The sequence below is a fragment of the Nyctereutes procyonoides genome, unplaced genomic scaffold (assembly GCF_905146905.1).
Source record: "Nyctereutes procyonoides isolate TBG_1078 unplaced genomic scaffold, NYPRO_anot_genome, whole genome shotgun sequence".
NCBI lineage: Eukaryota > Metazoa > Chordata > Mammalia > Carnivora > Canidae > Nyctereutes > Nyctereutes procyonoides.
In genome coordinates, this window is record NW_026575036.1 from 23,234,906 (window position 1) to 23,258,728 (window position 23,823).

A 23,823-nucleotide genomic window follows, 5' to 3' on the forward strand; every position below is an offset into this window, starting at 1 on the left:
TTTGGGCCAGATTTCTTGTCTGTTACCTATTTTTCCCAGCCCCACCTTGAGTTTCTCCCTTCTTCCCAATTGCCTAGTAGGAGGCAATTGGCCAAGAGATGCCAAGAGATGGAAAACCTAGATTTCATAGCAGTAAAAATCTGGCATCCTTTTCCCCAGCATTGCATTCCAGTAATTCCATCTCGGAATTTGACCCAGTTATTTCACACAGACAGCTGATGCCAAGTCCGTGAGGCTCTCCTCCAAACAAAGGGCCATGGTCTTCAGTCACACATGAGAGAGGTGCACGCAGACCAGATTATCCGAGAGCTGACTGCCAGCCTATGTGGCTGAGCAAGGGCAGTGGGAGGGAGAGTGTCTGGAGCCATGTGCAGGTGGGGTTCTCATTCCAGGCTTCGTTCTTTAAACCTTCACTTCAGTGAGTCCTGCTGGATGCCACCAAAGGCTACAGAAAAAAAAAAGTGGCTTTTCAGACATCTGTAATGGTGACCAGGTTTTTGTGACTATTATTCCACCCCACTGCACCTCCCCTTTGCCATTCTGAAGAAATTATTCATTCTTTTCCCCCTCTACACAAAATTTTCCTCTCGCAGCTGCCCCAGTTGTCACCAATTGTGTAAGATCTTCATTGAAAGGAAGAGAAAGAAGCCTAAAGGACTTTGTGACTGAAATGGAAAAGATGGGGCTTTAGCGTTTTTGTACAGCCTTAAACACTTTTAAAAGTTTATGGATATTAAATAGCTGAAATTGTAAGTAAAAGAACTGAGTAGAAGCACCAGCCCAAGACACGGATGTGTCTGTTGTCCTGGCCCCTCTGTGCTCTGGCTCGGGAAGCTCAAGGCAAGGGCACAATGTTTGTGGTTAGAATCCCTGGTTAAGTGTGACTGGGATAGAGGTGTGTTAAGTTAGGTTACACCAGCAGCATGCGCTCCACAGGCGAAGTAACCTGCTAAATGGGGGTGTTTGGACTGCTGGCCAGAGACCTCCACCTGCTCCATGGTGGAAAAGAAAGGAATGACGAGTATCAGGTTCAGTAAAAGATACACCTTCTCAAAAGTGTGAAGAAAAGGAAGACGGGGTAGTAATAAAATTAGGTGATTTTTGTATTAAATTGATGCTAAATGGAAAGAAGAATTAATTGCATTTAGTGATTAAGTGGTTCTGTCAAATGACTACAAAATGCAATCTCCACATGCGCTTTCAGTGAAAACAGAAGTTAAAGATTTAAAAATGTTGCTTATCACTTAAAAAATAGTCTAATCCTTAAACAGCAACAAAATTCACGTAAGCATCTGGACAAGCTGTGTGAGCAACAGAAACCCAAGTCTTTGCTTACAGTGAATTAAAATAATTCTTTTCAAATCCACATGGTAATAAAGACTGTTTTAAACTCTATTAGGTCTGTGTCCAGCCATTGTTTCTTCATTTTTTTAAGCTCTACACTAAAAGCTCACATTTATTATTGTTGCTGGGGTCATTTGTTTATTTGTTTTATTTGCTAGGAGTGAAGGGATATCTTTTGTGGATTTGGGAACAAATAACAACAGCCGTTGTAGCTTTTGTGTTTATCAAAGCATCATCTGATTTTGTTTAATGTTGTAAAGTGGTACCTTCTGTAAACTGGGAAGGTCCGGAGAGAAATCATGAAAAATGGTAAAAAGGTTAGAAATTATGACTTAGGAAGGGTGAGATTTCATAAATGGTGCTTTGTCTTAGATTTTTCTTCTTCGTAAATGAAGAAACTAAACTTCACTCCTTCAGATAGGCACCTCTGGTTACCGTGTTTATTTACAAAGTGAACCTCCTTTGCTGTTGGAGGAGGGAATAATTCTGGGATGATTGTGTTTATGTAGAAAATACTGATATTTTCCCATGTGTTTGTAGCATAATCCTAAACTGCTCAATTCAAGGACTCCTTTCACCAAGAACATGCTCTGCTTGCAAAGATCATGGTGACCGTGACCTCTCGGTTAAGTGACTAAGAATGGATTTTTCTTTCTCTCTAAACACACTGATGTACCTATTAAAACTAGAAAATAAACACTTATAAATTGACACTTTAACAATTGGATTAAAATTTGTTTTTCCACACAGGAAGAATTTAATGGAAAACATGACTCCCTCTTTTTTAATGACGGTCAGCGAAGAATCGACTTTGTTCTAGTATATGAAGATGAAAGTAGAAAAGAAACCAATAAAAAGGGTTCAAATGAAAAACAAAGGGTAAGTTTTTGCTATTCTCGTTTTTATTTCTTACGATATTGTGAAGTGAAAAAAATGTTTTTTAAATGGTCTTTTTTAATGTAAGCAATAAAGTGAAACTGGTGTTTGAAATATCATGTACCAAACATACGTTCATATTTTCTCTGCTCATCATTCCCTCAAGCCATGTTAACAATTTTTTCTTTTGTAATTTGAAGCAGAAACTTCCTTGGGCTCTTAACCTCAGTTGGTTTCACAGCTGAAGACAGACTTTCTTCCAAGGAATTGCACTTTCTATTTGTAGAAGAGATTTATGTTATTATTATTATTTTTTAAGATTTTATTTATTCATGAAAGACACAGACAGAGAGAGAGAGAGAGAGAGAGAGAGGCAGAGACAGACGTAGGCAGAGGGAGAAGCAGGCTCACCGTGAGGAGCCTGATGTGGGACTCCATCCCAGGGCTCCAGGATCGTGACTTGAGCCAAAGGCAGATGCTCCACCACTGAGCCACCCAGGCGCTAAAATATTTGTGAGAAATAGAAAAATATTTGTGAATTCCATCATACCGTCTGTCAGGCCTTTTTCAGGATTTAGGACTCCACTAAGGAAAGGCAATTTCAAAATCCTGTTTTCTTTGAAAGGAAAAAAAAAAGTATATCTAAATCATATTGATTTCCTAAATTTAGTATATCTATTAATATACTATATTAATCTATCTCACCAAAATGTGATATTTACATTAAAAGTATACTTGGCGAGGCACCCGGGTGGTGCAGTGGTGGAGCCGGAGCCCTGAGCCTTAGGCTCAGGTTGTGATCCTGGGGTTCTGGAATCGAGTCCCACATCAGGATCCTCGCGGGGAGCCTGCTTCTCCCTCTGCCTATGTCTCTGCCTCTCTCTCTCTCTCTCTCTCTCTGTGTCTCTCATGAACAAATATATAAAATCTTTTTTTTAAAAAAAGCATACATGCCTATTTGCTACAAAGTGGGAAAGGAAACTAATGATTAATAATGACAGCTGGGATCCCTGGGTGGCGCAGCGGTTTGGCGCCTGCCTTTGTCCCAGGGCGCGATCCTGGAGACCCGGGATCGAATCCCACGTCGGGCTCCTGGTGCATGGAGCCTGCTTCTCCCTCTGCCTATGTCTCTGCCTCTCTCTCTCTCTCTCTCTGAATATCATAAATAAATAAAAAAAATTAAAAAAAAATAATAATGACAGCAAATGTAGTTAAGTGTGGTAACTAGCCTTCACTGTGCTCTTCATGGATGGTATGTGCCTCGTGCATGCTTTGTCTTATTTCATTTTCATAGTAACCTGGGAGGTGCATTCTGTTGTACCATTATAGACAACAGGGGTGACCCTTAAGGTCACATGATTGCCCAAGGTCACTGACTCTAGCATGAGGAGTCATGAAGCCATGGTTCACAGTCTTGTCTTGAATCGAGAACCCGTGCTAGTCACCTCTCCCATTTTGTCACTTCCCTTCCTGCCTTTTCATTCATTGCCAGTCAAGCTGCTGCTTCATCCTTTTCCATTTCTTCAAGCTCTTCTAAGTATTTTTATCTGGAGATAGTAAACCATTTAGTAGGCTAGGGTTATAAAAAAAAAAATGCCTAGATCTTCTTTACCTGAACCCAAACTATATTAAACTGAAACAGGACAAAAAGGAGAGAGCATACACGTGTCATTGTTTCCCACTTTGGAAACAACTCACTCATTCTTTGTTTTTGTTTTGTTTTTTTTTCCCCCTGTTCCTTTGTTCTCATGTCTACGCTATTACATATACACAAATTTAATTGTCCCTCTCTGGACTTTCTGAAATGCATCATTTCTGCCCATGCTTCAAACCAACTGATGAAATCTTAAAATTTAATGAAGCCATCATACCTGTTTTGTTTGGGAAGGGGTAAGTTTAGAGGTTGTATTTGCATGGTATCACATGCATTGGAACTTGACATTCAAATTCTATTTCTACCATTCCAATTATTTGGAGTAATTCCAATTGATATAACAAACTAACCCTGATTGCAGTGGCTTGACACAATAAAAGTTTACTTATTGCTCATGTCAAGTCAGATGTGACATTCCTGTTTGGCACGATGGGTTTAGGGAAAAGGGTAGGGCTCTGTCCTTTGCATTCAGTGACTCAGGCTGATACAGAAGCTTTGCCATATTGCCATCTTCTATAGGTAGATCATCCTCAGCTTTAAAGTAAATAATAGTTTAAGAGAAAGGATGGAGAAAGTAATTGTGCTTCTTCACCACTTTGGCCTGGAGGTGACAACATCAATTGTGCCACATTCTTTTGGTCAGAACTCAGGAAAGTGGAAAATGTAGTATCTGACTGGACAGCCATTTCTCCATAGGAATGCTGTACTATGGGAGGGAAACTGAATCTTTGGTGGACAGCTGGCTTGTCTTGGCCACAGCTATTAATTGGCTCTATGACTTGAGGGAATTTTATGATCAGTATCATATTTTATTGTAATTTTTGAGATGCATGTTATTTTTCCATTTTGCCTTCTTCACAATCGGTATGTCTTACAAATGATATATCATAATTTCATTGGCGGAGTTTTTCCTATTGATACATAAAATATTGGTTCATCACACACTGATGGCATCTTAGGTTCAGGAAGTCGGAACTCCAATACTCATTCCATAGGGTTGTAGTTAGGATTGAGTAAAATACTATGTAGAAATGTTATATAAATTGTTAGTATGTATTAGATAATAAATATTAATTCCTAAACCTTTACTTTTATTTCCAGTTTTCTTAGAACTAATGTATGAATATGAAAAGGCATGACTTCTCTTTTGTTATTATATAATTTCTGTATATATACACATAGTATATACATTATATATATATGTTTGCTAGAGTAATATAGCTTAGAATGTTTTATCATTTTTCTGTAGACACTAACATATATTAATGTACAATCATAGTCACCATCATCAAATATTCATTAAACATCCATCATATGCCAATGGAACTGCATTGAGCACTATATAAAATAAGTTAAACAAATCTAATCCATTAAAGTGTAAAGGAAACAGTTCTGGATTTAAACAAGAGTTTCACTGCCATGGTAAAGGGGCCCTAGAGCTGCTTACATTATTAATAAATGCTTCATTTGTTTTACACAGAAACATAGGTCCCAGAGTAACTCTCATAAATCAGGAGGAAAAAAAATCATTAATTTGGCAATCTCTGAACTCACAGATAGATGTACCATGATGTTGGTCTTTATAAGCCGTGCTTTGAGTTGTATTTGTACATACTACTTAGACTCCACCAGAATTTAAAGTTCAGCTTTGGAATCACATTTTTATTAATCAGAAAAATATTTGTGAATTCCATCATACCATCTGTCAGGCCTTATTCAGGATTTAGGACTCCACCAAGGAAAGGCAATTTCAAAATCCTGTTTTCTTTGAAAGAAAAAAAAATTATGTCTAAATCATATTGATATCCTAAAGTAACACCAAGGTAGACTTTGCCTGTAGCTGATCTAGAGAGTGTTGTTAAATACTTTCTAGGGATGGAGAAAGAGAGAAGTTATCTGGTAGGGCTACAAAACATAGAGGAGTAAAAGGCTGCATCTTCCCATGAGCAAAAGAGAAAATATTTTTCCTAGCCAGATCTCCAAATAACATGTCACTTTGTCCTCTTATGTTAGTGAAAATACTTCAGGAACTTCACACCTTCCTTTAAAAGCATAAATTGTTTACATTTTGATTAGGCATAGGGAATGACTGTAAGTTGTTTCAATGATATGTGCCCTAAATGCCACTGTCCTTGACACTGAATCACTTTGAATATTCCTTTACTGCAAGAAACAGGAACGTGGAAAATGTAGTATCTGACTGGACAGCCATTTCTCCATAGGAATGGAGAACAGGAAAACCATACTTAAAGTGGCTTAAATCCTAAAGGGAATCATTTCCTCACTTAAGATGTAGCCTAGAAACAACATCATTTCTGTGTTAGATAATTTATTGGCTTAAAGAGGTTGTCAGGAATTGAATTCATCACATCCTTCCGCCCTGCCGTCCATTCTCAATATGTTGCTCTTCTTAAACTGACTTTACCTTGTACAAGATGGTGGTGGTACTTTGAAGCACCTGGAGGTGGGAATAGGGAATGCCCTTTTTTAGGGGGGGTGGGGAGAAGGCTCCCTACCCTATAAAAGCCCTAAGCAGATCTCCCTTCACAGTTCTTTATCTATCATAGGTCTGTTCCAAAAATGACTGTTGGCAAGATGAATGGAATTACTTAGCACCATTAGCATAGACAAATGAAGATGAGTCTTTTGTCTCTTAAATTGCTGGATCACCCAATACCTGAAAAACCATCAGGCTTTTCTTAGCAGTGAAGAAGGGGGAAACCACTGACTGTTCAGTAGGTAGCCAGCGGCATGGCACATGATTAATTATACATAATTATATATAAATGTGTTCGATGTACATTAGGAAGAGCAAAGATGTTCTAATGAAAACACTTTTCTGTATTTTTCTCCAACTCTTTCTGCTCAGTTTTGTTTGTAACATTTCCTCCACTTCCTTTTGCTAACACTACAAACTAGTGGTAGAGTCCATCTATTTTGGATTTTGTTTTGTATGACGCTGGGCATCCCTTCAAACAGATGAGCTTATGACCAAGTAAAAGTATGATTCAGATGATGGTAGAGAGGGTAGAGGGGTCAAGGTAGCACAAAGACAGTCTAAGCAATCCTGAGTAAGTGTTTTATTTATTTAACTTTCTATCTGCACAATCCATTCCTAAAAGTTGATGGAAAATGTATTTCCTTGAAGTTGATGAAAATTTCATATATGGATGTGGAAATTTGTATCTAATACCTGACTTTAAGAATTCTTTAGTATGTGGCAGAAGGATCGGGCCAGTGGAGATCCTAGCATGCGAGGTTTTTAAGAAATGAGCAATCAAACTAAATTATATCCAACCTTTCAAATAATGTGAGACAGCTAACTAATTGGTTACAGAACCCGTCAGCCTTTAAAACTATTATCCGTTATGTTAGATGAGTTATCATGAGGTTGGAAATGTTTGCCTAGGGATGCCTCGGTGGTTCAGTGGTTGAGCATCTGCCTTTGGCCCAGGGCGTGATCCCGGAGTTATTTAAAAAAAAAAAAAAAAAAAGAAATGTTTGCCTAGAAGCTGTATGAGATCTCTTTGGACATGTTTCAAAGTTCATCAAGAAGTTCTAGTACAGTGAATATATTATATCACTCCATTTACTGAGGTCTTACATTTTTCAGTAAACTTTTATAACAGTGTCCATGAAGATCTTGTACTGTTTTTCGTTTGTTCGTTTGTTTTTTTTAGTTTCAGGTATACAATTTAGTGATTCAAGACTTAATACAACACCCAGTGCTCATCACAAGTGTACTCTTTAATCCCCCATCACCTGTTGAACCCATTCCCTCCACCCACCTGCCCTCTGATAACTATCAGTTTGTTCTTTATGGTTGAAAGTCTGTTTCTTGGTTTGTCTCTCTCTCTTTATTTTCCCCCTATGATCATTGCTTTGTTTCTTAAACTACAGAAGTGTGAAATCCTGTGGCATTTGTCTTTCTCTGATCTTATACATTCTTATTAACTATTTTAAAATTCATTTTAAAATTTTGTTGATATTGTCAGAAGCATTTTAAATTGTGGCTTGTGATTTATTGTGTATTTAAAAAGTTCATGGATTTTCATAAATTCTACCTAGAAACCTTGATAAACTCTTTTTAGTTATACTTTCCAATTCATCAATTAAGTTTTCTCAGAAAAAGACCTATTATCTATAAATAATGAGAGCTTTGCTCTACCTTTGCCACCTTTATACTTTTTCCCTTTTCTTGTTAAAGTACAGCAGCTAAGCCCTCTTGAATAAAACCAGTAACACATAGTAGTCACCATTTTCATGTTCCTGATTTTTGGGGGAATGTTTCTAAAATTTCCCCATTAAATATCTCACCTGCTATAAAATTTTGGTAGTTTTCTTTCAAAAAGCAAAAGGAGTCCCCTTCTAGTCCTAGATTGCTAAGAGTTTTTATGATAGTTGGGTTTTACAATTTATTAAGTGCTTTTTTAAAAAATCTGTTGAGGGATCACATGGCTTGACTTCTCATTAAGCCTTATGTGTATTAAATGTATGGTATTTGTGGCTAATGGGCAATAATTAACAGTATAGATAACTCAAAATCATTTATTATTGACTTCAGCTTGCAAGTATAATTTTCCTAGTCATTAGCTCCCTACTTATGCTAATACTACATTAACATAGTTTATTTATAATTCATTAAAAAGTATTTGAGGTCACTTACAGAAATAATATCAAGAATAAAAACAATTAAATGAGGAACACAGAGTTACAAATGTAAAGCCCAAGAAAATAAAATGAAGCTGTCTGTGAGAGTAATAAACAAAATGATTTTTTATTAACCACAGGTCCTGTTCAGAAGTTAGAGTTCAGCTGTAAATTTGCTTCTGAGTTTCCTAGTAGCCAAAGAAAATAGGAGATGTTATTAATATGATCTAAAGTTTTAACACAATAAAAACAAAACTGTTTAAAAGTAATATAATGTTCTGAGGATCTCCCAGAAAGAAATTCATTCCATGGAACCTCATATAGGAGAAGACATGATTGAATAGATCTAACACTGGCATATCTTCTCCAAGTTGAAGAAATAAAAGAATGGCAGAGAGGGATTATAAAGAATCAGAACAGCATAAAATTTCCTAGAAATGACATGTTTGCCACAGATATTCTGTGAATGGAAACTTGAGCATTATATTAGGAGAGGTTAAGAAGAAATGATGGCAAGTGGTGTTAGCTGGTTTTACCTTCTCAGATGAATTTTGGTAGGTGTCCTCTCTTCTTTTTTAGGCAAAAAAATCCGGTCTAACTTCAATTTGCTAGCATTTTAGACTAAGGCAGGGAGCTCTTCTTTATATTTTTATCTCCTTTCTTTACACCCTACTTACTTATACTCAGATTGTAGGTTAAAAGGAATAAAGTAAATTAGAATCAGCAGTTTCAAATTACAGCTACAAAATGTGTTGCTGGTATAAGCATGTTTGGTTTTATTTTTGAGTACTCAGCACAAGAGCAATGAATCCAAATCTTGCTTCTAACTCCCAAAATGGGAAGTGTCATTCGGTCCGGTCCTTAAAACAGTCAAATAAAAAGGTCAGTGAAATCCTAAAAAGTAAAACCTAATTACTCTATTTCATCTCACAAAGATGTGGAGAACAGAAAGTCCTTGCATTTCCCTGATGGGTCCTTCTGAGATCTGACCTTAGGTTTGAATGAATAAGCTGTCATTTGCCCCTGTGGTTTCAAACAGTCCCCTGTATCTCACTTTTTAAAAGGTACAAGATTAGGAAAAATCAACTATGCTGAATTTTTATGAGGAATAGGCTGAAAGGGATAAGTAATAAGAGTAGCTGCTCTGTGCATAGAGAAGGTATGTCTTAACGACAGTATTTCTTAACTTTGGTAAGAGGCACCTGTTTTACTCATTGAAAGTAGATTATTCAGGCAGCATCCTATACCGACTGAGTCAGAATCTCCAGGAGTAGGGCCCAAGAATCTGCATTTTAAGCAAATGCTCCAAGTTGTTTGTATAAATAAGTTTCGAAAACATTGCACTAAAATGTTTATAGTAGTTATCTCAGCAGTGAGTTGTTATAAGGTGACTTTTCTCCCCTTCTCAGAAAATTTCTGTTTTCTGAGTTACCCACAGAGAGCATTTATTTCTTTTGGAATTACACCTAAAATGTTAATTTAAAAAGAAGATATGGAAGTGAATTTCAGCTAAGTATTCACTTCCATTCCATGCTATTATTTAGAATGCTCATCGTTTTTCTGTCCCCTAGAGAACACATATTACCTACTTGAGTAAATTCCTCATCAGATCGGTCCACTGACATTAAATGTTTTATCACCAACATGTGAATTTAAATTAAGTCCCAATTAAATTATTTATTCTGCTTACTGAGCCTTTCTGAGTACGTGATATATGACTAATAAATAGTACTTAGAAAAAAAAATAAAAAAATAAAAAAATAAAAAAATAAATAGTACTTAGTAATTTTTGGTACAAATTAAGTACCTTTAACTTTTCGTTCATCTTTGTAGGCTTAACAAAGATTGGCAAGTTGAAAAATACTGACAGTACCATCAGTACTTTGCCTAACAAAGCTGTAAGAATACTTGAAATTAATCTATGCATATATTTCATTAATCCCAACTGATTTGTGCTTTATTATCATTACAGTGTGTTCAGTAATTTTACTTTGTAGGCATTACAACCCTTTTTTTTTTAATTCTGCAAAAGCTGGGTGACATAAAGAAAATGGCAGATTGGTGTTTACAATCAGTATTATTGCTGTATAATTCACAAGCCAGTCCTCCTCACAATGACTTTATTAAGCCAAATGAGATGTGTAATCTAAGGTGCTTAGGGACAGAAAGCTTCCTTAATTATGCCAGTCTGTCCTTTGTGATTTTGATTGCTTTTATTCTTTATTTCTCTGACAGCTGTATTAACCTCTCAAAAGAGACATGAATAAAATTTCAGTTTCTGGGGTAGGATAGGTACTCTTACCCTTTCTCCTTTGAATCCCCAGCACCATTCTCCACCAACAGTAGTAGAATCACATCTATCTTTTTTGTGAGATACTCAGGTCCTCAGTGATTACAGTCATTTTGGATTTACTAGAACTAGATTAAAAAAAAAAAGATCTTGGTTGCAATGCCAATGAATTTGTTCTCCTAGAGACAGAAGAATCTGTAGCACAATCTAAAGTGTGACTGGACATTTTTCAGAGCCAAAGAGCCTACTTTGGTTATTTTCTGCTGCTAAATCCAGACCATAGACTATAGAACATAGTTTAGGTTCATATATGTAAAGTTTTCCAATAAAGTCCATAGATAAATTTTTAATTAAAAATTGTGTGACTTCATTTTCATTTTTTCAACAAGTATTTATTGAATAATGACTATGTCAGTCAATGTGCAATGTTAATTTTCTTTCATTTTTAACATGGAAGACAACTCTACCCTCATTTTTTTAAATGTCAAGAACAGTTACTTATCTAAGTATAAATTCTACAGAGAAGTGAAGATGATGATTTCATATTAAACAGATTGAAGCAATCTTTTCTTAAGTAATCAGTCTTTTCCTGGTATGTGCTTGTTTGACAAATACAGCACATATGCTAATTTACTTTAGCTACCTGACAAACCAAGAAAACTGGTTTGATCAATTTTTAAAATATTCCACTAGTTCTTTGTGAATTGCCTTGCCAAAGGAAAATAACAAGAACTGTCTTATTAAAGTAACTCCAAGGTGATAGATTAACATGTTTAAGCAAATAAAAATGTCCTATCCTTGATTCAACTGTTTAAGTATTTATAGTGAGTGGTAAAATAGAGGGCATTATAAACCAACTCCAAGGTCTACCAATTATCTTGAGAGAAATCAAGTAAATATCATAGGAGTTCTTTGTAAAGAACTAGATAAGAACTAAAATAGGATAAATTAGTACAACCTTTCTGGAGGGCAGTATGGCAGTACATATTAAAGAACTTAAAATTACATACGCTCTTTGATTTAACAATTTTGCTTCTGGGACTTTATCCGAGGAAATAATAATAGATGCACAAAGACTGTTCTACAAGGATTTTTATAATAGGGAAAATTAGGAGCAACCTAAATATCCAACAATTTGGGATTTGTTCAATAAATTATAGTACATCTCTGAGAGAATATTACTGAGTCATTAAAATGAGATGGAAGAAAAATATTTCTAAGATTTTTCTGCACCTTTGATACTGCCATGTACAATTCACTCTTGTCAGTGACCTCCCTTACTGTACACAGGAATGAGGGAAAAGTGAGATATAGAGCTGTGTTTTTACAACCTTCAAAATGTAAGAAGACACACACACACATACACACACACTATCTCACACAGATATACACATTTATCAGATATCAAAGAAAGAGTCCGAAGACCAGAATGACCAAGAAGTATAGAAGAGTCAAGAAGAGAGAGGGCTGTGTAACTCAGCATTAAGATCCATTTCTTGGAGTTCTAGTAAAACAATGTCATTGTTGTCTCACTGGAGGATTAGGGGTCATGGGGTGCACAGTATGGAGGCCATGTGGATTAGGGTTGCCTATTTTTGTTTCAGATATTGATTGAAAAAGAGGTGAACCTCTAAGGCCTACATGGAAGAGAGGTTGGTTGGTTGGTTGGTTGGTTGGTTGGTTGGATTTATTTATTTATTTATTTATTTATTTATTTATGGAATAAGGGAAGTTGAGCATGTTTGAAGGCAGAAAAAGAAGATATGGTAATGGCTAACATATCTGTAAGGCTTTTTTTTTTTTTATAAAGCATGATACTGAGGACTTTTATACCCATGATGACATTTGATCCCTAAAAAAAAAAAAGAGCCAGGATGAAGATATTTCTTGCCCTGTTTTTGAAATGAAGTCACTGATGCTTGTATGATTTAAGTTATTTGCCCAATGTCACAAAACCTGGATTTGAATTTTGATTCTGAATCTATTATGCCCGTATTTTCCAAAAGGAAACCAAAACTGGAAGAGCTAAAGGAGCTATTTGGTAGACTAAAATCTGAAAAGAGAGAGTCCCATGAAGGCAGTAAAGAGTTGTAGCCTCAATTTAAGAATTCCATAGAGGAGGAGCCATGTCTTACTTACACTGTTTAGTATGTTGCAGTCATGGTGATGCAGCTGATACAAACAAGACAAGGAGTAGTTTGTGTTTTGTATGTTGGATGACAGAACTGCCTTCCTGGGGGGGCTGGTTCATTTCCAGCTGTCTAAACCATCCCCTTTTGTCATCTAGTAATTCAGACTCCAAGGTGTCTGGAAATCACTTCATGCTCTGGATGTCCCTGTGCTATCTGGTACTAGTACACTCCAGAATTAAACTATATCTCTTCTTCTCTGTCATATCCTGTAATACTCATAACTAAGAGTTCACAGAACATTTTGGAGACCTTAGTTGCTATACTCAGTAATTTGTACTCTTCAATCTATCCCTACATCATAGGCAGCCACCAGTCCACGATCCACTCAATTTATTCACTCATTCATCAGACATTTATTGCATGTTTATTCTATTATAGGTCTGTTCTAAGTGCTGAGGGTATCAAGATTAAAAGACAGACAAGTCTAGAGGCAAGGATGGTAATTGAAGAGAATATAGGGGCATGGAAGGATTTAATATTGTTAAGGATGGGAAACATTTTAAGTGTTTGTTGGCTGGGAATAAGAGTGATGAAGAGGAGGGACACCTGGGTGGCTCAGCAGTTGAGCATCTGCCTTCGGCTCAGGTCGTGATCCCGGAGACCCAGGATTGAGTCCCACATCGGACTCCCTGCATGGAGCCTGCTTCTCCCTCTGCCTATGTCTCTGTCTCTCTCTCTCTCTGTCTCTCATCAATAAATAAATAAAATCTTGAAAAAAAAGAAGAGTGATGAAGAGGAAAGAGTAAAGGGAAAAAGAGAAGGTATTGCTTAAGCAAGCTCAAGAAGAGATACCAAGAGGATACAGTCTCCTGACCCCAAGAAGAGAGATGGCATCTAGCTATTGATAGGTACAAAGACACCTGCAGGAGTTCGCATGAGTGGCTGCCATTTTCCCTGCAAGGAAGGAAGCAAGGTCACTTGCAGAGTGTGCTGTTCTGGAGTTAGGTGTGGAGTGTGAGGAGCTCTTTGAAAGTTTGGAAGCAGCTCCCTGGTGGATGACTAGGGACCAGGAAGGAGATGGCTGTGTGTCATAATGTAACTGTATGTTACAGTTACTACTAACTGTGGTAGGTCCATGAATTTATAACAAGGCCAGTTAGCACAGTTGTGTGATTTCTTTCTGCCAGCACTTAATTATTAAAATAGGCATTTAGCCACTAGAGAAGTTCCTCTTGTGACTGATTCTCCTGCTTTTCTAACTAGAAAGATTTGTCTACAAGAGTGAATATCGTTGGGCCTGAGCCTTCACATTCTAACTGAAATTATTCGTGACTTCAGAAGGATACAGAAGACACAGTCATGGATCCTGCTAATGAGACAGTCTGGGTTGCCCCTTGTACAGACTCAGGATGAGTCATCTTCCCTGAAAGAGAGGAAGTCAGTGTCTGGTGTACTCAGAGCACCCACTCCCTCCACTGTACAGTGATGTGGGGTTTAAGCTGACAACTTTTCCCTAGTTCACAGTTACTGTGTCAGACATGATTCTGTCTGGCAAGTAACAGAGATGAGCTCTAACTTCAGCAGACAAAGAGTTTATCAGAAGAGTGTTGGGGAGCTCCCAGGTTCTTCTGAAGGGAGTTGGACAAATAAGCCTGGAAACCAGGCAGTCAGGAGCAGTTCCCCAAATCCCACTACAGAACCATTTTGGGAGAGAACACATGGTTGCTGCCCAGAGCCACTGCTGGCACCACTGACTAGCAGTGATGCCCAAAAATCTCCTGCTATAACTTCCACTTCTGCTGTCTCTGGAACTGGCATTCCCTCTCCCAACCACCCTACAATGAGTTCTCCTTGGCCCAGCTTGTGTCACTAGCTTCTGAGTGAGAGTCTGGAGTGGTTGGTCTGATGGACAAGGCCTAGCTCACGTGCCAACACCTGAACTTCACAGAAAACCGGGAAGGAGAATGAAGGAGTGTTTTTCTCTCCTACAATGGGCATGGGCTCTGGGGAGAGTCGAAATGTTGGGGCCATAAAGAACAACAAATGCCTGTGACACCATCATGAAACACATGGGTAAATGTTTCAGTTCTTCTCTATCAGAAGAAGGTCTGAGGTCATGGGATGCCGAGTTTCTCTGTTGTCCCCTCCATAGCAAACTATTTTAAATTCTTTGAATTTTCAATATTTTGAAGGACGCTCTCAGGAATATTTGTAGAAGGAATGAATAAATATTTATTGAGTATATTCTTTCAGTATGTATTGGGCATATACTCTGTGCCAAGCACCATGGTGAACATTATTTACAGGATCAAAAATGTTTTTATTTTATGTGTTTTATTTATTTATTTATTTTGGAGGGAGGGGCAGAGGGAGAAGAAGAGAGAATCTTAAGCAGGCTCCATGCCCAGTATGGACCCCAACTCAGGGCTCAATCTTATAGCCGTGAGATCATGACCTGAGCCATAACCTACTGAGCCACCCAGGCGCTCCTCAAAAATGCTTTAAGCAATACTAAAGAAAGAAGCAATCAGGCACAAGAATTGGACTACCATGCAAGAATCAAAATGCCAGTTAGGCTCTAGAGTAGAGAAATACACTACATAGAAGCAGGATGAGTCTGAGGCAGCTTCCCAAGTTGAGGTTGGGGATATGGCAAGTCAGGTTGTTTATTCATGTTTAGGGGAGTTGTAGCACTTGCTGGGTTTTCTCTAAGTGACTCTTGCATGCTCTAATAGTAATTAGCAGTTACATTTATTACATTTGTAAAGCTCATAGGCCAGACTCTAGCATGTTGTAAGTACTTTATAACATCACTTATTAAATAAATAAAGATTAAAGAAATATTCTGTTCTGATACTTCCACAGAATATGATAGGGATTCCAATTGGACCCAAACTTAGCCAAATACTAGGTGCATTTTTTCACCTTTTGGCCTTTGGCCTTTTCCTACAGCACCATCTGTTTTCTATTTGCTAGCTGCTTTACGTGTTCTAGGCACTTTGATAGCACTGCAGCTCAGCCAGTTCTGTGCCCCTTGACAATTGGCAAATCATGAATGATACTCGCTGGGCAAAGTGGTCTGATTGATGGATACCCTGGATGACTTAGGCCATAATCCACTAATTCTTTTATCTTGTTAACTGTTAAAGTTAAAAGAAAAATTTTTTGATCCAGCTTTTTCAGTTGTCTTCAGTAGGAGAATTGGTCCAATTAATCTTCTGCGATGACTAGAAATAGAAATTCTAGTCTATATGCTTAATGTAGTTTAAATCATACAATTCTCATGAGAACCTCAAAAGGGAATAGGCTTTCTCCATTCTATAGAGGAGAAAAGTGGGGCACAGAAAGTTTGTTTCCTGCCAAGGGTCAAAGAGCTGATAAGTGATGGCACCAGAATTTGAACACAGGCAGTCTGGTTTTAGAGTTTGTATGCTTCACGCCTGTCTACACTCCTTTTCCTGCTTTCATGAAGCAGTATAGCTGTTTCATCACCAAAAGCATTCTTTTAAAAGGTTAAATAAATCTCTACCTTTACATGCTTTCCTTACAACTTAGGACACAGCTTGACAAAAGCCTAGCCAGATAGAATTTAATATCAATAAATACAGTACATTCTGCATCTTTTCAAATGGCCGTATGACACAGATCTATTATCAATTAAGTAGTTCTATATTTTTGTAGATTTAGGGGTATATATCTTCATGGATACATTAATCTTGCAGAGAGAAACACTCTTTTGAAATTTGCCAGAATTGTTTATGTTGTTTATTGAATTTGTTCAAGGCATATAGATACGAAATATACACATCCAAAATTGAACCATTTGAATGTCTGCTATGTCTAGAATGCCAGATCTGGGCTTTAATTCTGGTAAATGACATCAGTGAATGGGACTCAAAAAACTCCATTTGTGTGCCAAACCACTCATAAGTTAAAAAAAAAAAAGAAAGAAAAGAAAGGTTTTAGAATTGTGCCAAAGCCAGAGATTTTTATGCATCCCAAATGGCCAGAAATCCATGGGACTAACCAAGGCCTTCCAGAGTGCTAAGTGAATCCAAGTATACTCCCTTGCATTTCATCTCAGGAATCCAACACACCCACAAATTACCAAAAGCCAGAGCACTGTCATTGCTTGTGTGCCATTTTGAGTAGATCCATCAGATTCGAACTGGTTTGGTTTGGTTTTTCTTAAAAAAAGACTTTTTCTGTCCTTGGTAAAACTAAAGGATCTAACATATTTTCCAATTTCTTTTGACAGAGAAAAAGACAAGCATATGAATCTAACCTCATCTGTGGTGGCCTCCAGTTAGAAGCAACAAGATCAGTAAGTGTTGGACCCTTTCCAGTCCTGGGCTGACTGTTGCTCTTGGGAAGCTGCCTGTCACTTGGGATGCTAGAGTGGCAATTGAAACTTGCAAGCCTAGCCACGCTCTAGTGTAGGCTGGAAGGGGAGTCCAGCAAAATCTGCACTGTAGAATGTCCATTTGTTTCTGATTGAAGTCCACATACCTTTTTTAATAGCCAAATAACATAATACTGAATGCACGTATAAATGATTGTTTTCTTCTTTTAAGAGTTTTTGAAAAGATTTCTTACTTTATAAACAGTTTACAAAAAATTAGAGGATATAAGAATAACAAAATAAAAATCCTCTATATTCTTAGTATGCATAAATAACCTGTGGTCCTTCTGAACTTTTTTTTTTAAAGATGTATTGATTATTTGAGAGAGAAAGAGTGTGTGTGTGAGTGAGCACACAAAAGGAGAGGGAGAAGCAGGCTCTCCATTGAGCAGGGAGCCCGATACAGGACTCGATCGCAGGATCACGACCTGAGCTGAAGGCAGATGCTCGACCAACTGAGCCACCCAGGCACCCCATAAACTTTTCTATTCCTCAAAATATATGCATTTTCCCTTTCAAAAAGGCAAATTATTATTTCAGTTTTATAATTTGTTTTTCTTTCTATTAATATGTAGTAGATGTATTTCTATATCGACATCTTTTTCTAATGGGCACATAACATGACATTTAACAGATATATAACATATTAAAGAGTCCTATTCTGAGTTAGAAATCTTAAAATTATCATTAAAATAACAGTGCAATGAATATTCTAGTGTTTTTATTTTTAGTCACCAATTTGTGACGAAAATTTGATGGGCAAATGAACAAGTTTGCTTTTCTTCATTTAAAATAGTGATTTTATGAAAGGGATATAAGAAGTTTAACTTTTTTAAAAAAAATTTATTTATTTACTTCTTTATTCGTGATAGAAATAGAGAGAGAGGCAGAGACACAGGCAGAGGGAGAAGCAGGCTCCATGCCGGGAGCCTGACGTGGGACTCGATCCCAGGACTCCAGGATCGCGCCCTGGGCCAAAGGCAGGCGCTAAACCACTGTGCCACCCAGGGATCCCCAGAAGTTTAACTTTTGCTCAGTAATCTGAACCAAGAAATCATCTGTAAGGCAAAAATGTCTGATGGCCTGCAAGTCTGTTTTTAGTTTATTTCATTTTTACCAGCATCCTGTGTTTTAACTACCAGCAACATAAGAAAAATCTACATGTTTTAAAATTATGGAAACAATTGGTTTGGTTTCCTGGTTTGTGTTTTTTTTCTTCCATTTTAGGTTTTGGATGATAAGCTTGTATTTGTAAAAGTACATGCTCCATGGGAGGTGTTATGTACGTATGCTGAGATAATGCACATCAAATTGCCTCTGAAACCCAATGATCTGAAAACCCGGTCCTCAGCCTTTGGTAATTTCAGCTGGTTTACCAAAGTCCTCCAAGTGGATGAAAGTATCATCAAGCCGGAGCAAGAGTTTTTCACTGCCCCATTTGAGAAGAATCGGATGAATGATTTTTATATTCATGATAGAGATACTTTCTTCAATCCAGCCACCAGAAGCCGCATTGTAAGTCTAAACCAAATTTAGTTGCTGTCTTAGAGTAATTTGGAACCTGCTGTTTGAATAATTAGTGGTCTGGTTTGATTGGCTTAGTTTAGTTTTTAAAAGCTGTCCCTACCCCCCAACCAAAGAAAACAGCTTCTTGTTACAGTAGTAAACAATGGTGGGTTATTTTGATTTTTTTTTTTTTTAAGGTTTACTTCATCCTCTCTCGGATCCAGTATCAAGTAAGAGACAATGTTAAAAAGTTTGGCATCAACAAACTTGTCAGCTCTGGGATCTACAAAGCAGCTTTCCCTCTCCATGATGTAAGTCAAGTGGCAAAAATGAAATAAAATACTCAAGGTGTACTCCAGTGTGCATAGAGGAGGGCTAATCTTCTTAACCTGGAGTTTCTTCTTCCGTAAAATGATGATAGTATATTGCAGGATTACAAGCTCATCTACAGCAGGAACCAGGTTGTTTTGTTCACTGCTGGATCTCAGGCATACAGAAGGCCATCAGTTTGAATGAGTGAATGAATGAATGAATGATTAAAACAGTAGCTGCCCCCTAGTTCATATGTAAAGTAGTGCAGATTAGCAGGTAAGAGCATGGATTCTCAGGCGTCCTCTCCCACTTTCTAGCTACATGACCTCGTAAAAGTGATTTAGCCTCTCTGTTCTTCAAGTTCCTCATCAACAAAATGGGAATAATAATCATATTTACCTCATAGAGTTATGTCCTAGAGTTATGAGGGTTAATTAAATTAATCCGTGTCAAATGTTACAACCATCCCTGGCACACAGGAAGTACAATGTAAGTGTTAGCGATCTTCATAATTACTGACAGATGTTATTATCAACCAGGAAAGTATTGGCCCATTTTAAGCAAACTGCGTGTTAGAGCTCCCTTATCATTTTCTGTAACACAGACTTTTTCCCCCTAAAATACCATTTTCTTACTTTCCCATGTCCTGGAATATCACAAGGCTTTTAAAAAGGCATCTGTCAGAGTTCTCGTCACGATGGCAATACTGCAGAGTGTTGACATTTTTTAAGGACTCCGTTCTGAGATGACAGCAGCTCCTCCAATTCAAGAGCACTTCTCTAGCTGATAACATCTCTCATGAAATGAAAATTTTAAAATGTGACTGCTTCAAACCCATAATGATTCCATAAATGCAAGGATATTATATCCAAGCTCTTTAAATAAATTCTGTCATTGAAATAAATTAAATACTATATTATAGTGTGCTATTGCTTTGTTACATTCACTATCAATTTATCTGAATCTCTAAAACCAAGAAAGCCAAGACTGAGACTGATCATTGCTACTGTACCCAGTAGCAATGTACTTGTGGATGAAGACATTCCTGAAACGTACTGTATGTAATAATAAACTAGGACACAAAAGAGCTACTTGATGCACATGTGTAAATAGAGAGCAGAGAGCTGGGTGGAGAAGCAGGTTCTGAACTTCCTGATGAAGGGACCTTACGACAGCCCAGCCTGATGGCCCATGGATTTTATACTTGTGCCAGCAAAACTAGTAATTATAGCATGACATGAACCTTGGGGACACTTGCAAATAGCTGTCATGAATATTAATCTGGGATGGCAAAGTTCAGTAGTATTTACTTGGCATCTGTCCATGCCCAGTTCTTTCCCACTAAGAGCCTCTTTTAATTGTAGAGATCCCATACCCAGGCTAAGGAATGATTTCCTGTTGTATTGGAAGGGAAGTGAATGGAGGTAGGGACCCATGTTAAGGCTTAGCTGGTGGTAATCCGGTTCTACTATAGGAGGAAGGAAAATGAGTCCATTGGGAAGAGTGACCGAATTTAAGTAGAGGCAGGAAGCTTTGCTTTTTGATTAAGCAAAGTGTATAATATGTCAAACTTCTTTGTTGTTTCTATTCTACATGTTGTCACAGACTAACTGCTGAATTGGGAGACAAAGATATATATTAGAGGGACACCTGGGTGGCTCAGCAGTTGAGCATCTGTCTTCGACTCAGGGCATGGTCCTGGAGCCCTGGGATCGGGTCCCACATTGGGCTCTCTGCATGGAGCCTGCTTCTCCCTCTGCCTGTGTCTCTGCCTCTCTCTTTCTGTGTGTCTTTCATGAATAAATAAATAAAACCTTCAAAAAAAAAAGATATATATTAGATATATATTAGAGAGAGAGAGAGAGAGAGAGAGGATGCGTGAGGGGAGGGGCAGAGGGAGAGGAAGAAGCAGACCCCCAGCTGAGCAGAGAGCCCCATATAATAGTTCCAGGATGCTGGGATCATGACCTGAGCTCAAGGCAGACACTTAACCGACTGAGCCACCCAGGTGCCCCTATCCCTGGGTTTTAGAATTGACCTTGGTACTAACCAGTTAAGGCCCTGGTTCCCCCGGGCGTCCAAAAAGGGCGCTGGCCTATCAGATGTGCCTGTATAGTGGCAGCTTTGGCACTTGAGCAGCCCAGTTTTTAACTGTTTAGGACTGGCACACTTGTAGGACATAAAGCCCCTCTAGGGCTCCCACCAGGTACCTGAGGTGTTCTTAAGGATTATATCAATCAAGCATTCCTCCCCACCCCCATTTTCAAGTGGCCCCAAGCAATTAATAATACCACTGGTTGAGAATCACTAAAAACTAGATGATCCGTCCGTCCCTTCCAGCAAATGAGGGCCCCTTATTCAAATACACAAGTGCCTGTGAAGTAGGAGTACCATATTGAATAAACAGATTTATGAACACCTAGTGATTATATGCTCACTTTTGTTTGCTTCTGCTTCTCAGTGCAACTTCAGCCAAAGGTCAGAAGATCCCAGCTGCCCGAGTGAACGGTACCTTCTGTACAGAGAGTGGGCTCATCCACGAAGTATATATAAAAAGCAGCCCTTGGACCTTATCAGGTGAGGTGTTGTAGAGAGCATGCTGGTGGGAGGATTCAGGGTTGCTCTCATGGCATTGAAGTGATAGTATACAAAGAGTATTACAACGAGGGACGTTCACCCAGACCACTGAGCTTCATTGCCTAGAGCTTTTTCTTGAGGCTTCATTATATAGGCGTGACTCATTGACTCATTGCCTAAGTGGCTCAGTCTCCAGCCCCTTTCTCTCCCAATATCCTATGGCTCAAAGCTCCAACCCTCTAATCACATCGTTGGTCTTCCTGGCATGACCAGCCTCCCTCCTGAGTCATCCCATTAGCACAGACTATGAGCCCTCCATGAGCCACGTCATTGGCATAAACTGTTAGGTGGGGTCCCAGGGGTTCTTCATGAGTAACAAAGACACTCTTATCTTGGGAAATTCCAAGGGTTTAGAGGTTACCTCCCAGGAATTGGTAATAAAGACCCACCATATTCTTCATTACACAGGAATAAATGTTAGATTTAGCTTAAATTGTATGGTAAGAGATACAGGCTTTCACTGCTTTCCTGAATCTACTGTTAGATACTGTTTCACTATATCTAACAAGACGTGATGACTAGCTCAGCATTTGTTTTCTCAAAGCACCATTGTCAGCTGCTCGCCAGCAACTTGTGTTGTTTGGCCAAGGCTGCTGGAGAGAGAAAGAGACCAAAAATAACCAACAAACAAATTAAAAAAAAAAAAAAGAAGAAGAAGAAGAATAAAATCTCTGATTGAAATGAAGAAACACAGTGATGAGATGGGGAAAGGCGGGGAAGGAAGTGAAGAAAGTTATGTCTAAGTAGGCAACATATGAACCAAGACCTGGATAGTGAAAAGGAGCCAAGATTTTGTGGATTTGGCAAAAGTCATGCCAGGAGGAGGGGCAGTTTGCGCAATGGCCCGAGACACAGGGACATTGGCAAGATTCAGGAAATATCGAAGCCCCGTGCTAATGAGGAAAGAGAATGATGAGGACACAGGTTAGAAGGGGGTAGCAGGAGCACGGAAAAGAGTTTGGACTTTAAGTGCAATGAGAAGCAGCTGTGATACTTTAGGTACTCAAATAATTTTATCTCCTGCCCATTTTGCAAAGATAATGTGGGGAATGGCCACCAGAGGCTACAGGAAGCAGTGAGGGCAGGTGGGAAGCTGTGGGAGTGGCCAGAGGAGAACTCGGGGCAGCACAGTTGGAATGTGTGTAGTCGGAGGGAGTCAGCAGGACTCAGTTATGGGTCAGATGTGGGGGGCGAGGAGAGGAGGGTCAGGTTCCCCCCCCCCCCGGTGGGCCTGGAGCCAAGTGCTGGTTCTTTCTACCGTACCCCCAGTGCCCACTGACTTAAGAAAACCACTTGACCTGAAAAGTGAGTATTTAAAAGTATGTTTTAAATACTTTGAAAAGTATTTAAAACACCGAATAGTTTTTGTTTTGCTTTGTTTTCCATTTTATTATGGGAGATTTCAAACACAAACAAAAGTGGAGAGAACAGTAAGGCAAAACGCCGTGTATCTGTCACCAGCTCCAAAAAAGTACAGACTCCGAGCTAGTCTTGTTTCATTTTTATCTCTACCTCCTTCTCATCCCTTTCCATTGGAGCATTTTGAGGAAAACCCTCAAATATTAGTCTATTTCATAAGTATCTATTTCTAAATGACAAGGTCTCCTTTAAATGCAATCTGAATACTTAAAAGTCACCAAAAAGCAATGTTCAGTCTTTCCTGATTGTCACTTTTTTTTTTTCCTTAACAGTTTTTTAGTTCAGATCAGAGATCCAGACAAGGTCCAAATGGTGCAATTAATGAATTTCTCAGTGGTCTTCTTTGTTCCTTCTGACTCCTGACTCCATGTCTGTGTCGGCCCTTCCTTATCCCCAGGGGTGTGGCCTACACCCAGGTCTGTGACCTTGGAGGCTAGTTTCCCAGCTGCCCTGTGACCACTGGTTCAGTCCACAGATGTTCTTATCTGAAGTCTCTGAGGACTTCAGGTTGTCCTCAGAGCTTAGGCCCACCAGGCTAAGCCCAAGGACCTCAGCCCAGCTCCCTATGAGCCAGAGGTCTCATCTAGGCCTCTAGATGAGA

At 38.5% G+C, this 23,823-nt stretch overlaps 1 protein-coding gene across 4 annotated transcripts in view; it reads left to right on the forward strand.

The window, feature by feature from the left end:
- ANO6 (anoctamin 6) overlaps positions 1-23,823 on the forward strand; it is a 190,544-nt gene that overhangs the window by 107,120 nt on the left and 59,601 nt on the right. For all 4 annotated transcript variants that reach the window (XM_055318558.1, XM_055318560.1, XM_055318559.1 and 1 more), the window contains 5 exons: positions 2,095-2,223; positions 17,205-17,270; positions 18,576-18,863; positions 19,052-19,165; positions 21,628-21,743. In XM_055318558.1, the coding sequence (XP_055174533.1) occupies positions 2,095-2,223; positions 17,205-17,270; positions 18,576-18,863; positions 19,052-19,165; positions 21,628-21,743 (713 nt within the window). The remainder of the gene's footprint in view (positions 1-2,094; positions 2,224-17,204; positions 17,271-18,575; positions 18,864-19,051; positions 19,166-21,627; positions 21,744-23,823) is intronic.